Below are 17,431 nucleotides of genomic sequence, written 5' to 3' on the forward strand. Positions count from 1 at the left end.
TTGTTACTTCCTCTGTGAGTCATGTGATACTGTTAACTTAAATACTGAACATACTGATTTGAGTAATGTCACTTATTTACTGAAAAGAAACAACGAGAACTAAAGGGAAAAGAATAAACAGTATATGTGTAATGAACAATGACACCGACCCTTACACTGTTGTACATTTATTTCGAATTTCTCATAACCTGCAGTTTATTCCTATGCAGATTGTTTCTCATTCAGGGTGAGGCTTGATTGTTAGGTCGCCACTTAGGATTTTTTCAGGGCATTTCCAGTGACATTATAACCATGTGACAGAGTAACTTCCTTTTTTTTTTTTTTAGACCATGCATTGAGAGCCTGCTTTCACTTCCCTTTGACAACGGAACAGACTGTGAACAAATCTAGCTTGTGACAGTGGACCGTGTTTAAAGGAAGGTTAACCTTTGCTTCTTGTTTCTCACTCACCTGCTCTCTTGAAGGCACCCCAGTTCTCTTTGTTTTATCTGCCCCTTTGTTTGACACAAGCATTGTGTTGAATAAACAGAAAAATGCTCTGTCATGCTTGTGAACAATGAGAAGCAAATTGTTTTTCTTTCAGACAGTGTGGAGGTTTCATTTAGTTGCATCTATGTTTAGGCAGGCTCTCATGACTTCTCAATACTGGTCTTGTGTTCAACATTACATACACTGACAGAGACACACAACCTTTAAGTCACTAAACTTTGAATTTCATAATTGATTCATAACTTAATCTAACTGCAATGAGTAAATTACAGGTTTAGGGTAAGGTAAGGTTTCTCATATTGTCTTTTATGGATTATAACAAAAAAAATATTTTCTATGATAGAAAATAAGTTTAGTCATACATAATGGGATAAATAAATAAAGGTCAAATCCTTAGACAGGAACTCTAACTGGGGGCATGCAAATGAAGGCACAACCTCACACCTCACCACTGGTTGCCAAACAATATGTTCCTGTTCGTCATATGATGAACTGCATAAGAGGGGGAACTTGAAAAGACCTTTATATTTAGACCTTACAGCCCTCATTTCTGACAGTCATCATGAAGAGATCACTGATCTTCTTGATCCTCTCCCTCTTTTATGTCTGCTCTTCAGTCCCTGTAAACCGCCCGACCAACTGGCTCCGACAATGTCGCGCCTCCACAAACCTCTCCATCACAGCCCTGGAAGTGCTGCCGGGTGGAGGATGGGACAACCTCCGCAACATGGACATGGGTCGAGTCATGAACATCAGTTACTTCCAGTGCCAGACCACCGAAGACGGGCTCTACCTCATCCCTGACGAAGTGTTTGTCATCCCGCACAAGGAGACAGGTGTGGAGACCAGCTCAGAGATTATCACTTCATGGATTAACCAGACAAGCTCTACGTCTGAATCCATAAATGCAGATATATCCTTCCTTCCGGTGCTGAATGCCAAATTTTCTACTGAGAACATGAGGATGAAGACCCACCAGGTCAAAGACTCTTCAACTACAGCCAGAGTGCAGGTAAAGATTTATTTTTGCAACGGTTCAGGTGTATAAAATATATATATGAAAGAGTGCCAAAATAATTTTGCAAATTTATAAAAATAGTGCTACTCTGACATGTAATGCCTAACTCTGCAATGCGGAACTTTGCCATATAAAGGTGTGTTACATTCAAGCTCAGCCAGTCCAGTGCAAAGTTGACTTCTCTGAATTTCCCCAGTACTTCAGAGAATAAATGTGGTGCTCCCTAGTTGAGGGGTTCCAAACTGTTTTTTCTTGGAGTTTGTAGTTTGGGAAAACTTGGAAATTCTATATTCCAACTGGGAAATTTCAGACTTCTGACATCATAGCATTCAAGTTACAGGTTAACTTGAAGGAGAAAAAATAAGTTTGGTATACTGTCACAATTTGCTGAACATTAAAATATGTGCAGCAGCTATTTTTTTATTTGGAAGCAATTTCTGATTGGCTAGCGATGTTAATTTGGAGAGGGAAAGCTGCCTTACTCTCATTCCATTGGTAGACAAACTCAATTGACTGCTCCAACCTGACAAAATCCTGCATCAACATTTTTTTCCGAAATTTTGATTTTTTTTTTTTTGATTGCGATCAAATGCCACACGCCGAAGATCCATCACGGCGCCAGAAAACTTTAAGACCTGCATCGTACATGTAGGGAGACACAACCAATGCACCTTAAAGAGTGGTGACTGGTGAAACAGGTGTAAACTGATGGTGAGCTCAGATCAGACAAGTTTTGGCGCATCAGCTGCGATCTCTGGCACCCCCCTTGGTGGGGCGCGGACTCCAGGTTGGGAACCACTGCCCTAACTGACACACTCACAGGGATACCATAAATATGTAATGATTGTTGCAAGTGTTAAAGAGTGGGCCAACTGGAACAACAGAGACGGAGTAGTCAACAGGAAATAGGAGTATGATGGAAAGACAACTTTTACTATTTACTGTAGTTGTAAAGTAACTAGAGTTCTCTGGCAATCAGTAAGAATGAAACTGGAACCTACAAGACAAAGGGCTCAATAATGTTTCTGACATCAGATAAAAAGAAACATAGCATTAAGAGCAAGGATTAAACACAGTTACTGTTGATGTAACTCTTTGTTGATTGGAGAATGCTGAAAGAATAGTAGAGACTGAAGGATTGTAGACATACGTATGTCATAAGGACATGTTTGTGAAGTTACTCTTGCGGCCAGAAAGTGGAGACTGATGTTCTGCACTGTCAGTTTAAATTGACAGTACAAAAGAAAGGGAACAGAAAATCATGTCTTAAAATTGTTTTTAAAACATTTAATAATTTTATAATCCTCTCTTCCAAAAGGTTCGGAACTTCATCTACACAGTCAAGGCTTATCCAGACTTCACTTTGGACACACGCTTTGCCCAGCAAGTCAAAGAAATCGCTGACGCATTGGAAAACAACCAGACAAGGAACGCAGACTATCTGGCAGAGAAGATGGTGCTGGACTATGGAACTCATGTTATCACCAGTGTCGATGCTGGGGCTCTTTTGGTAGAGGAAGACTACCTTCGGTCTTCATATATGTCACAGAGTGTGCTAGATAGTTCATCTGTCAAAGCATCAGCTGGCTTGAATTTTTTTGACAAACTCAAGTTTGACATAAGCAGTGCAAGTAGCCAAAAGAGCTCTTCACTTCAAACTTATCAGTCCAACATTCAGTACTCTCTCATTCAAAGTCATGGAGGCACACCTTTTTATCCGGGCATCGGCCTGCAGAAGTGGCAAGAAAGCACCCCCAACAACCTGGTTGCTATTGATCGTTCAGGATTTCCCCTACACTACATTATAAACACAAACGCAATCCCTGATCTACCAGAACCTACAATTAGAAAAGTGTCTTTTTCTGTGAGTCAAGCTATAGAGCGCTACTACAAGGTCAACACCCGCCCCGGCTGTGTTGACGTCAACTCCAAGAACTTCAACTTCCAGGCCAATGTTGATGATAACTCTTGTGAGGGCCCTGCTACAAACCTTAGTTTTGGTGGTGTCTACCAAGAGTGTGTTCAGATCACCCCAGATGCAGGTCCAATTTGTGATGTCCTGGCTCAGAAAAATCCAGACACAGGCGACTTCTCCTGCCGTTCACCTTACTCTCCAACTCTACTGAGATCTGAAGTGAGACAGCAGGGTTACTCAACATATGATTGCTATGAGGAAAGCTATAGTTGCTGGCTTTTTTTCACTTGCCATGAACAGCGTTGTCAGCATAACTACCACGTACGTTCTGCACGCATCAACACCTACTGGTGCTCAGTAAACGGAGAAGCCCCACAGAATTCAGGGTTTCTTTTTGGAGGGATATACAGTCCCTCTCTCCAGAACCCGCTCACAAAAGCCAAAAGTTGCCCCCCAGACTTCATTGCACTGAAGTTTCTGTCAGACGGTCAAATGATCTGTGTTAGCAACGACTTTGAAATTGGTACCAGATACTCTGTACCTTTTGGAGGCCTCTTCAGCTGTCAGTCAACCAACCCACTGGCAAAATATCAACGTAGCTGCCCTCCCAAGTTCAGCCAGCACCTTGCTACTGTCAGTGACGGCTGTGAAATTCTTTACTGCGTCCAGTCGGGGTTGTTCACAGGTGGGCAGCTGCTGCCAATCCATCTGCCTCCCTTCACTAAACCTCCACTCAGCATTAAGGCCACTAACACAGTTTTGGTGATGACTGAAGGAGAGATGAGCTGGGTTAGAGTGGGGAAGACAAAGGCATGGAAACTTGCCAAACCAGAGGAAATCAAGGAAATTGTGCGGTCACTTAACCCACAAATGAGTCGGATGTCGAATGGAGAAAAGGCAGGAATAGTCTTTGGGGTAATAGGTATGATGCTGCTGGTCGTAGTGGCAGTAGTGTTGATGAAGAGGAGGAGGAGGAGGCTGTCTGGATTGACGACAACAAGAGGCTATGAGGAAATACGTAATGAGGCTGAAAGAGAGGCAGAGCAATCTGAGGCTTGAGGAAAAGAAGAAGAAAAAATGTTTTTTTTTTTTCTCGAGTTTGTAAATCATGAACTTGCTGTATGTACTTATGTTTACTTCTCACCTGCTGTTGTGGTCTGTAATGGATATTTGTTGCAAATAAGAAAATGATTTTAATTAACAAACTGTGGTTTGTGATTGCATCATCACCACTACACTGGTTTGAGTGATTCACAGAACGATCAACAGTGTGTGGACGGGTGCTTTTACACAACTTTACGCACAGGAATTAGAACGTCCAGACTTTTACTCAATGTTTTGGGTTTTTACTTTTCATGTAAAACACACATTTCAATAAATGGTGTCATGTGAGACTGTTTTTTTTCCTTGTTTTTTTTTTTTTTTTTTATTTTTTTTACCATTTCTCAGTGGCTGATTGTTAGACACGTGCACTCATTTTAGGCTTAACATGTCGATTTAAGCAATGCCACTTGTTTATTGTAAATAAGCAAAGAGAAATAAAAGAAAAGGAAATAAACAACATGTGTTATTAAAAATGCCACCGACCCTTGTTGTGCATTTATGTTGAATTTCTCATATTCCGCAGTTGATTTGAATGCATGTTGTTCCTGGGTGCTTTTGTTGTTGGCCAAATATTCACGTTGAGGCTTGATTGTTGGGTGCCACTTAGAAATGTCTTGGGCTTTTCCCAGTGACATTATAAGCATGTGACAACTGACAAAAACAAAGCAACTTTCCTTTTTGTAGACAGTGCATTGAGAGTGTGCTTTCGGTTCTATAAAGGCAGTTATACTGGACAATCTTGCTGCCTTCTGGCTTCAGGTGTGCTGCTTGCAGTCACACGCACCTTATTTAACCAAAAATAAAAAATAAAAAAGGGGTAAGAGGGAAGAATCTGACAAGAAATTAAAAGTTAATGTGAATGAAAATGAACATAGAGTCATTCGTGAAATTTCATCTGGAATTTTACAGGGGGGCTGCTCCTTCACAATAAAATAACTGAACATTTTGGTTATGGAAAGAAGGCACTCCTCGAGACTTTCTTGTATCCTGCTGCCAATCCATCTGCCTCCCTTCACTAAACCTCCACTCAGCATTAAGGCCACTAACACAGTTTTGGTGATGACTGAAGGAGAGATGAGCTGGGTTAGAGTGGGGAAGACAAAGGCATGGAAACTTGCTAAACCAGAGGAAATCAAGGAAATTGTGCGGTCACTTAACCCACAAGTGAGTCAGATGTCGAGTGAACATAAGGCAGGGGTAGTCTTTGGGGTGATAGGTATGATGCTACTGGTCGTAGTGGCAGTAGTGCTGGTGAAGAGAAGGAGGAGGCTGTCTGGATTTACAACTTAACGCACAGGAACTAGAACATCCAGACTTTTACTTTAGATCCAAACATGAGTCACACACGTAAAAGTGATTCTTGGGAACAAAGGTTGCAGATGTTTTGTCTGCTCTGCTTGTGTCAAAACTATTCTGATCCAGAATGTCAGCTGGCCTAATGTGTTCATAAAACGGCAGCAGATGTCACTGCTGTTTGAAAACCCAGCTAATCATCACTGACAGTTAGACTTCATGAGTGTGACAAAACAACTCGGCTGTTAGTTTTATTCTGACCTGTAGCAGATAAAAAATGTCATGGTTTCATGGAGGCAATAGAGGAACTGATAACGATGCTCGATGGGTGAATATAGACAGTAGATGACACAGTGTGCAGCCTACTTAGTGGGAGTTCAGTTATCCCCATGAGCCAGGGTTCATCAGCAATATGGTTTTCTGCTGCCACCTGCTGGCTGCATTCAACAACCAACTAGTTCACTGGAGATGCAACTGACACTTAGTGTGTTGGACTGCATACGCTCAAGATTAAACAACAAAATTAAACAGAAGCACATTCAAACAAGATTTAAATTTAAATCAGAAGAAACTACATCTGTTGGAGCTAATATGACACTGAAGTCAGTCATATATGAATAAAGAACAGGCAAGTATCATTAAAATAAATAAATAAGACTCCGCTGTAGGAGACTTCTGACAACAGCATCATGTTCGGAAAAAACAGAGCATTTGTTGGAAGAAGAAGACAACACACTTGCCAAATACTGTCCCATGAAAGAAATGCTCAAATTCCTACTTGGAGAATTGATACAGTAATTTCCAAAAACTTGTTGACTGCTCTTGGGGTTTATATTAATAATGGATTAACTTATGAAGTTCTTCCTGCAGTTACGTTTAATACATCCTCCCTTCATCTTTCCTGGAAAAATCTTTTTCACAGTAGTGTAAGGTAACCACTCAATGTTTTTGCTTTTTACATTGCATGTAATCAGAACCAGAATTACTTTATTGATCCCAGGGGGAAATTACTTTTTGTTACAGCAGCTCCTACTCCAAGTGTACCAGTGTCAAGAACAAAGAGCAATGTAGGCAATAAGAATGAGTGAGGGTAAGTAGACAATTGTAGTAAGAGTACACACATCAATGTGAAAAATATAAGAAATATATATCACAATATGTACAAGCATAAGTGAACCTGTGTTCCGAGTTGCTGCTCTATAATAACACTGTATTGGGTATTGCCCAGCAGGAAATTATTGCACAGAAATTATTGCAAATAGTGAGTCCAGAGTTCAATAGCACATAAGGAGATATGTACAAGTATATGAAAATAAAGTGGATATGAGTTATTGTACATTGTCAGTATGAATATGGTTATAAATATGGGTTATGCACACTCAGAGTGAGGAGTTGTACAGGTTCCACAGGCAGGAATGATATCCTGTAGTGCTCTGTAAGGCATCGTGGTGTGATCAGTCTGGTGCTCAAAAAGAATTCCTGTGTCTGACCAGCACCTCATGGAGTGGGTTCAGCTCATTGTCCAAGATGACTTTCACTTTGTGAAGTATTCTCCTGTCTGACACCACGGTCAGAGGGTCCAGCTTCATTCCCACAACGTCACTGGCCTAGCGTATCAATCTGTTGCTGTCCGCTACCCTCAGCCTGCTGCCCCAGCACGCAACAGCATAGAAGATAGCACTGGCTACCACATTTCAAATAAATGGTGCTTTTTTTGTGTGTGTGACCTGTGTGATATATGCTGCTATAGGGTCGTAGAGGCTATTAATTGTGGATAATACACCCTACCGAATAAGGTTTTATCTCATCGGAGACACTGAAGAAGAGACAGTCTGGAGGTTCCAATTGGGCTGCATTGGAAGCATTTTGGCATCAAGATGCAAGTCTTTGAGGTCACTTGCATGATCTCTGGATGGAAAGACTTTCATAACATCTTTGTTGTTTGTTGCGATTTTATGCAGCCTCATAGAAGTCGCACATCACAAAGTGCTTTACATCGGGATCGACATGGACCTCGCTGACTTGAACAGTCTGGTGCAGGCCAAGAATAGCAACTGCAGGCGTGGGGCTATTACCAAAGACGTGAACCCTCATGTGATACTCCACAATGTCTATGGTGAGGTCATTGTCCTGAAACCACAGAAAACGAAGGAAGTTCCTGTTATCTTCCACTACCAAAAAACAGTAGAACATCTGTTCTATGTCAGCCCTAAAGACAACGGCTTTCCTTCTGAAGTGGATCAGTACACCAAGCAGTGTGTTGTTCAGGTCAGGCCCTGTTAACAGTACATCACTGAGCGACACACCATTGTGTTGGGCACTAGAATCAAACACAACTCGGATTTTCTTTGCTTTCTTGGCATGGTACACACCAAACGTTGGCAAGTGTCATTGTTCTTCTTCCTCGCTGAGTGGAGGAGCTAACTCAGCGTACCCATTTTCAAGCATCTTCTTGTTAGGGAGCCTCTTATGTAGACAGTAATAGGGCAATGGCACTACACAACTGTTGATCTGGATGTTGCTCTACTTTTCCTTAATACAGAACACATTAGGGTATGAATCAAGTATGATCATTCAAGTTTGGAGACGTGAGATAAGGCACGTGAGTAGGATGACCAGTGTAATTTCTGGGTGTGAAATGCTGCACAGGAGTTACCTGATTGCTGTCGAACTTAACTGTGTGGGAACAGCAGATATATCCATCTTCATAGATGTGTGGCTGCTGTGAGGCAAGGTGAGGTAGTTCAGAGCCAGTACTGATTTGGTCTTTGGGGAAAGGTTTGGCTTCAGGTAAGAGATGTAAACGTGAAATGTTGCCGCTAGGGCTTGGCTCTGTTTTTACTGCGACATCATCACCACATAACTGGAATTCTGTCCATCTTGTTTGGCTTAGTCAATAACATACCGTTCAGTGTGTAATGTGGGATATAATGGGGAACAATCAAAATTTGATTTGCAACTGTGCAAATGTTTCTCACTATTCAATTCAGCAGCCGCTTCCAGAGCTTCTGCTTCAGCAATGGCTGTAGCCATCTCCTTGTAATAATTAAGCATTTCCATAGATGCTTCAAGCTTAGCTTTTTCTAGCTTTCACTCACTTTCATTCACTGTGCTATTTTGCCTGCTAGAAAGCCATGGTTTCACTGTGCTGCCCTCAACCATGCGTTCTGTGCATAACTTGGCAGTCAGATAAACCCTTTCCTAACATCAAGACTCTGAAGAGGGTTGTCCCTTTATCCAGACTGTGTTAAATCCACGCTGTAAATGTACCAGCTTAATCTTCAATATGAATTAATCCACTCATTTTTAATTGCTTTCAACTATGACAGGATTTATGTATTTATTAGCTTTTTAACTTCAAATATCATATTTTCTACAATAGAAAATAAGTTTAGTCATAAAAAATGGGATAAACACATAATGTAAAGTTTAAATCCTCAGACAGGAACTCGTGAGAACTTTTTTCTCAGTTCCTTCATGGCTTACTGGGTGTAGAGAGTACTTTTGGGAAACTATAACCTCACCACTGGTGGCCAAACAACATGTTCCTGTTCGTCATATGATAAACTGCTTAAGAGGAGGGGGAATTTGACAAGACCTTTATATATAGGCGTAGCAGTCCTCATTTCTGACAGCCATCATGAAGGGTCACTGACCTTCCTCTCCCTCTTTTATGTCTGCTCTTCGGTCCCTGACATTGACACAATCACAGTGATACGATAAACATGTAATGATTGTTGCAAGTGTTAAAGAGTGGGTGAACTGTAACGATGGTGGAAAAACTACTTTTACTATTTACTGTAGTTGTAACGTAACTATAGTTCTCTGGCAGTCAGTAAGAATGAAACTGGAACCTACAGGACAAAGGGCCCAATAATGTTTCTGACATCAGATAAAAAGAAACGTGGCATTAAGAGCAAGGATTGAACACAGTTACTGTTGTTGTAACTCTTTGTTGTTGGAGAACGCTGAAAGAATAGTAGAGACTGAAGGATTGCAGGCATATGTCATAAGGACATGTTTGTGAAGTTACTCTTGCGGCCAGAAAGTGGAGACTGATGTTCTGCACTGTCAATTTAAATTTACAGTACAAAAGAAAGGGAACAGAAAATCATGTCTTAAAATTGTTTTTAAAACATTTAATAATTTTATAATCCTTTCTTCCAAAAGGTTCGGAACTTCATCTACACAGTCAAGGCTTATCCAGACTTCACTTTGGACACACGCTTTGCCCAGCAAGTCAAAGAAATCGCTGACGCACTGGAAAACAACCAGACAAGGAACGCAGACTATCTGGCAGAGAAGATGGTGCTGGACTATGGAACTCATGTTATCACCAGTGTCGATGCTGGGGCTCTTTTGGTAGAGGAAGACTACCTTCGGTCTTCATATATGTCACAGAGTGTGCTAGATAGTTCATCTGTCAAAGCATCAGCTGGCTTGAATTTTTTTGACAAACTCAAGTTTGACATAAGCAGTGAACGTAGCCAAAAGAGCTCTTCACTTCAAACTTATCAGTCCAACATTCAGTACTCTCTCATTCAGAGTCATGGAGGCACATCTTTTTATCCGGGCATGGGCCTGCAGAAGTGGCAAGAAAGCACCCCCAACAACCTGGTTGCTATTGATCGTTCAGAAGTTCCCCTACACTACATTATAAACACAAACGCAATCCCTGATCAAGGTTTCTCAAATTGTCTTTTATGGATCATAACAAAAAATATTTTCTATGATAGAAAATAAGTTTAGTCATAAATAATGGGATAAATAAATAAAGGTTACATCCTTAGACAGAAACTCTAACTGGGGGCATGCAAATGAAGGCACAAACTCACACTCCACCACTGGTTGCCTAACGAGATGTTCCTGTTCGTCATATGATAAACTGCTTAAGAGGAGGGGGAATTTGACAAGACCTTTATATATAGGCGTAGCAGTCCTCATTTCTGACAGCCATCATGAAGGGTCACTGACCTTCCTCTCCCTCTTTTATGTCTGCTCTTCGGTCCCTGACATTGACACAATCACAGTGATACGATAAACATGTAATGATTGTTGCAAGTGTTAAAGAGTGGGTGAACTGTAATGATGGTGGAAAAACTACTTTTACTATTTACTGTAGTTGTAACGTAACTATAGTTCTCTGGCAATCAGTAAGAATGAAACTGGAACCTACAGGACAAAGGGCCCAATAATGTTTCTGACATCAGATAAAAAGAAACGTGGCATTAAGAGCAAGGATTGAAATTGAACACAGTTACTGTTGATGTAACTCTTTGTTGTTGGAGAACGCTGAAAGAATAGTAGAGACTGAAGGATTGCAGGCATATGTCATAAGGACATGTTTGTGAAGTTACTCTTGCGGCCAGAAAGTGGAGACTGATGTTCTGCACTGTCAATTTAAATTGACAGTACAAAAGAAAGGGAACAGAAAATCATGTCTTAAAATTGTTTTTAAAACATTTAATAATTTTATAATCCTTTCTTCCAAAAGGTTCGGAACTTCATCTACACAGTCAAGGCTTATCCAGACTTCACTTTGGATACACGCTTTGCCCAGCAAGTCAAAGAAATCGCTGACGCATTGGAAAACAACCAGACAAGGAACGCAGAGTATCTGGCAGAGAAGATGGTGCTGGACTATGGAACTCATGTTATCACCAGTGTCGATGCTGGGGCTCTTTTGGTAGAGGAAGACTACCTTCGGTCTTCATTTTCTTTTAGAAAGTGTGTTAGATAGTTCATCTGTAAAAGCATCAGCTGGCTTGAATTTTTTTGACAAACTCAAGTTTGACATAAGCAGTGAACGTAGCCAAAAGAGCTCTTCACTTCAAACTTATCAGTCCAACATTCAGTACTCTCTCATTCAGAGTCATGGAGGCACATCTTTTTATCCGGGCATGGGCCTGCAGAAGTGGCAAGAAAGCACCCCCAACAACCTGGTTGCTATTGATCGTTCAGAAGTTCCCCTACACTACATTATAAACACAAACGCAATCCCTGATCAAGGTTTCTCAAATTGTCTTTTATGGATCATAACAAAAAATATTTTCTATGATAGAAAATAAGTTTAGTCATAAATAATGGGATAAATAAATAAAGGTTACATCCTTAGACAGAAACTCTAACTGGGGGCATGCAAATGAAGGCACAAACTCACACTCCACCACTGGTTGCCTAACGAGATGTTCCTGTTCGTCATATGATAAACTGCTTAAGAGGAGGGGGAATTTGACAAGACCTTTATATATAGGCGTAGCAGTCCTCATTTCTGACAGCCATCATGAAGGGTCACTGACCTTCCTCTCCCTCTTTTATGTCTGCTCTTCGGTCCCTGACATTGACACAATCACAGTGATACGATAAACATGTAATGATTGTTGCAAGTGTTAAAGAGTGGGTGAACTGTAATGATGGTGGAAAAACTACTTTTACTATTTACTGTAGTTGTAAAGTAACTAGAGTTCTCTTGCAGTCAGTAAGAATGAAACTGGAACCAACAGTACAAAGGGCTCAACAATGTTTCTGACATCAGATAAAAAGAAACGTGGCATTAAGAGCAAGGATTGAACACAGTTACTGTTGATGTAACTCTTCGTTGTTGGAGAACGCTGAAAGAATAGTAGAGACTGAAGGATTGCAGGCATATGTCTGAGGACATGTTTGTGAAGTTACTCTTGCGGCCGGAAAGTGGAGACTGATGTTCTGCACTGTCGATTTAAATTGACAGTACAAAAGAAAGGGAACATAAAATCATGTCTTAACATTGTTTTAAAAACATTTAATAAATTTATAATCCTTTCTTCCAAAAGGTTCGGAACTTCATCTACACAGTCAAGGCTTATCCAGACTTCACTTTGGACACACGCTTTGCCCAGCAAGTCAAAGAAATCGCTGACGCATTGGAAAACAACCAGACAAGGAACGCAGAGTATCTGGCAGAGAAGATGGTGCTGGACTATGGAACTCATATTATCACCAGTGTCGATGCTGGGGCTCTTTTGGTAGAGGAAGACTACCTTCGGTCTTCATTTTCTTTTAGAAAGTGTGTTAGATAGTTCATCTGTAAAAGCATCAGCTGGCTTGAATTTTTTTGACAAACTCAAGTTTGACATAAGCAGTGAACGTAGCCAAAAGAGCTCTTCACTTCAAACTTATCAGTCCAACATTCAGTATTCTCTCATTCAGAGTCATGGAGGCACACCTTTTTATCCGGGCATGGGCCTGCAGAAGTGGCAAGAAAGCACCCCCAACAACCTGGTTGCTATTGATCGTTCAGGAGTTCCCCTACACTACATTATAAACACAAACGCAATCCCTGATCAAGGTTTCTCAAATTGTCTTTTATGGATCATAACAAAAAAAATATTTTCTATGATAGAAAATAAGTTTAGTCATAAATAATGGGATAAATAAATAAAGGTTACATCCTTAGACAGGAACTCTAACTGGGGGCATGCAAATGAAGGCATAACCTCACACTCCACCACTGGTTGCCTAACGAGATGTTCCTGTTCGTCATATGATAAACTGCTTAAGAGGAGGGGGAATTTGACAAGACCTTTATATTTAGGCGTAGCAGCCCTCATTTCTGACAGCCATCATGAAGGATCACTGACCTTCCTCTCCCTCTTTTATGTCTGCTCTTCGGACCCTGACACTGACGCACTCACAGTGATACCATAAACATGTAATGATTGTTGCAAGTGTTAAAGAGTGGGTGGGTTTCATCTATAAAAGGCATTGGGGGAGTGTTCTACGACCACTCCTCTTCATTTTATTCATTAATGACCTGAAGTCAGTTACTTGAAGTGAACTTTTTTTTATACGCAGATGACAGCAGTACAGGTTTCCCATAAGGATAAAAGTATAGTTGAAAGTGCGCTAAGTACTGAACTTCTTAATATCAGCAGGTAGATGACTGATAACAAGCTGTCACTCAATTTCAGAAAAACAGAATCGATATTGTTTGGAACCAAGATGAAATTGAAAAAGTCCCCTGGTTTTAATGTTGTTGTTGGTTACACTGTGCTTGTTGCAAAGGAGTCGGTTAGTTACCTTGGCTGTGTGCTGGACAGTCATATCAGCAGTGGGCAAACCAGAATTTATGCATTTACATTTCTTAAAAGTAGAGGAAAGAGTCACACAGATCGAGCTGTGCATGTTTAGGCAGATTCTCATGAGTTCTTCATACTGCTCTTGTTCAACACTGTATGCTCTTTATGCTCACACATCATCTTTAAATCACTAGACTATGAATTTCATAATTCATTCATAATTTCTTCTAATTGCATGAGTAAATTGCAGGTTTAGGGCTCAAAGCAGGTGAGATTTCTCATAGTCTTTAATAGATTATAACAAAAAGTTATTTTTGGAGATGAAAAAAAAAAAGATTAATCATAATCCTTCCTTAGACATAAACTCATGGGTCCTTTCTTCTCAGTTCATTCATGATCTGTTGAGTGTAATTTTGGGCAATAAAATTAAATAAAAAAAAAAATTGGATGATGCATGGACGACAATGAAAGCATAACCTCATGCTGTACTGTTGCCAAGGTGTTCCTGTTTGTCACATGACAAAGTGCATGCGGGGGGCGGGGAGGTGCTTGACAAAACCTTTATATTTAGACCTTATAGCCCTCATTTCTGACAGCCATCATGAAGGGATCACTGATCTTCCTCTCCCTCTTTTATGTCTGCTCTTCAGTCCCTGTAGACCGCCCGACCAACTGGCTCCGACAATGTCGCGCCTCCACCAACCCCTCCATCACAGCCCTGGAAGTGCTGCCAGGCGGAGGATGGGACAACCTCCGCAACATGGACATGGGTCGAGTCATGAACATCAGTTTCTTCCAGTGCCAGACCACTGAAGATGGGCTCTACCTCATCCCTGACGAAGTGTTTGTCATCCCGCACAAGGAGACAGGTGTGGAGACCAACTCTGAGATTATCACTTCATGGATTAACCAGACAAGCTCTACGTCTAAATCCATAAATGCAGATATATCCTACCTTCCGGTGCTGAATGCCAAATTTTCTACTGAGAACATGAGAATGAAGACCCACCAGGTCAAAGACTCTTCAACTACAGCCAGAGTGCAGGTAAAGATTTCTGTTTGCCATGGTTTGGATGTATAAAATGAAATACAAAATGAAAGAGTGCAAAATAATTTTCACCTATGTATAAAAATAGTGCTTCTCTCACATGTTCATGCCTAAATCTACATGCGGACCAACTGTAACGTCAGAGAAGGAGTAGTCGACAGCATATAGGAGTGTGGTAGAAAAACAACTTTTCCAAATTACTGTAGTTGAGGAGTAACTACAATTCTCTGGCAGTCAGTAAGAAAAAAATGTAATGTACAGAAGAAAAGGGCCCAGGAATGATTCTGGCATCAGACGAACGATTTTACGCATTAAGTGCAAGGATTACACATGTAATTACACAAGTATAGTTACTGTTGATGTTGTTGGAGAACGCAAAGAATAGTGAAAGAATAGTAAGGACTAGGGGTGTTACGGTACGTTTTAATAACGATTTGATATGATTCACGATTCATGGTTGCCGATACAATTCACCGTCTTAACATTGTTTTAAAAACATTTAATAAATTTATAATCCTTTCTTCCAAAAGGTTCGGAACTTCATCTACACAGTCAAGGCTTATCCAGACTTCACTTTGGATACACGCTTTGCCCAGCAAGTCAAAGATATCGCTGACGCATTGGAAAACAACCAGACAAGGAACGCAGAGTATCTGGCAGAGAAGATGGTGCTGGACTATGGAACTCATGTTATCACCAGTGTCGATGCTGGGGCTCTTTTGGTAGAGGAAGACTACCTTCGGTCTTCATATATATCAGAGAGTGTGATAGATAGTTCATCTGTCAAAGCATCAGCTGGCTTGAATTTTTTTGACAAACTCAAGTTTGACATAAGCAGTGCAGGTAGCCAAACGAGCTCTTCACTTCAAACTTATCAGTCCAACATCCAGTACTCTCTCATTCAGAGTCATGGAGGCACATCTTTTTATCCGGGCATGGGCCTGCAGAAGTGGCAAGAAAGCACCCACAACAACCTGGTTGCTATTGATCGTTCAGGAGTTCCCCTACACTACATTATCAACACAAACGCAATCCCTGATCTACCAGAACCTACAGTTAGAAAAGTGTCTTTTTCTGTGAGTCAAGCTATAGAGCGCTACTACAAGGTCAACACCCGCCCCGGCTGTGTTGACGTCAACTCCAAGAACTTCAACTTCCAGGCCAATGTTGATGATAACTCTTGTGAGGGCCATGCTACAAACCTTAGTTTTGGTGGTGTCTACCAAGAGTGTGTTAAGCTCACCACAGATGCAGGTCCAATTTGTGATGTCCTGGCTCAGAAAAATCCAAACACAGGTGACTTCTCCTGCCGTTCACCTTACTCTCCAACTCTACTGAGATCTGAAGTGAGACAGCAGAGTTACTCTACATATGATTGCTATAAGGAAAGCTATAGGTGCTACATTATTTTGACTTGCCATAGACAGCGTTGTAAGCATAACTACCGCGTACGTTCTGCACGCATCAACACCTATTGGTGCTCAGTAAACGGAGAAGCCCCACAGAATTCAGGGTTTCTTTTTGGAGGGATATACAGTCCCTCTCTCCAGAACCCCCTTACAAAAACCAAAGGTTGCCCCCCAGATTTCATCGCACTGAAGTTTCTCTCAGACGGTCAAATGATCTGTGTTAGCAACGACTTTGAGATGGGTACCAGATACTCTGTACCTTTCGGAGGCCTCTTCAGCTGTCAGTCAACCAACCCACTGGCAAATTATCAACGTAGCTGCCCTCCCAAGTTCAGCCAGCACCTTGCTACAGTCAGTGATGGCTGTGAAATTCTTTACTGCGTCCAGTCAGGGTTGTTCACAGGTGGGCAGCTGCTGCCAATCCGTCTGCCTCCCTTCACTAAACCTCCACTCAGCATTAAGGCCACTGACACAGTTGTGGTGATGACTGAAGGAGAGTTGAGCTGGATTAGAGTGGGGGAGACAAAGGCATGGAAACTTGCTAAACCAGAGGAAATCAATGAAATTGTGCGGTCACTTGACCCACAACTGAGTCAGATGTCTACTGGAGAAATAGTAGGGGTAGTCTTTGGGGTGATAGGTATGATGCTGCTGATCGTAGTGGCAGTAGTGCTGGTGAAAAGGAGGAGGAGGCTGCCTAACTTAGCAACAACAAGCCTATGAGGAAATACGTAATGAGGCTGAGAAGGAGGCAGAGCAATCCGAGGCTTGAGGAAAAGAAGAACATCTGTTTTTTCTAAAGCTTGGCATCCTTAGACCGGTTAATCAGGTGTAACAGACTTTGTTTTTAACTTTTCTTGACATCAGAAGAGATGTGTCTGGTATGCTTCATATGGGATACTACTTTGATTTATATTTTCACATTATATTTTGCATTTTGAAGAAAGAATTTGAAGTGATTTGTCCATAATGAACCAACTCTGCCCTCGTGAGGCCAAGATGCACAATACCATGTAGTACATAATGCTTTATATCCAGTGTATTGAACTTTGCAGGCTTTGTATGACTTCACTTATGAGCATATCAATAAAAACACCT

General features: G+C 41.2%; 1 protein-coding gene and 1 pseudogene across 1 annotated transcript; both read left to right on the forward strand.

Annotated features, from left to right (window-relative positions):
* Positions 1-1,006: 1,006 nt before the first annotated feature.
* Positions 1,007-5,004, forward strand: LOC125012655 (macrophage-expressed gene 1 protein-like). Its single transcript, XM_047592731.1, has 2 exons — positions 1,007-1,501; positions 2,826-5,004. The coding sequence occupies exons 1-2, from the start codon at positions 1,052-1,054 to the stop codon at positions 4,479-4,481; spliced, it is 2,106 nt and encodes a 701-aa protein (XP_047448687.1). The 5' UTR covers positions 1,007-1,051; the 3' UTR covers positions 4,482-5,004.
* Positions 5,005-14,448: 9,444 nt separating this feature from the next.
* LOC125012408 lies at positions 14,449-17,421 on the forward strand (annotated as a pseudogene).
* The last annotated feature ends 10 nt before the right edge of the window (positions 17,422-17,431 follow it).

Source organism: Mugil cephalus, chromosome 8 (genome assembly GCF_022458985.1).
Source record: "Mugil cephalus isolate CIBA_MC_2020 chromosome 8, CIBA_Mcephalus_1.1, whole genome shotgun sequence".
NCBI classification, from domain to species: domain Eukaryota; kingdom Metazoa; phylum Chordata; class Actinopteri; order Mugiliformes; family Mugilidae; genus Mugil; species Mugil cephalus.

Coding starts and splice junctions, on each gene's coding strand:
- LOC125012655 (XM_047592731.1), top strand. CDS start 1,052: ATGAAGAGATCACTGATCTTCTTGATCCTCTCCCTCTTTTATGTCTGC. Junction 1,502..2,825: donor CAACTACAGCCAGAGTGCAG/GTAAAGATTTAT, acceptor CTCTTCCAAAAG/GTTCGGAACTTCATCTACAC.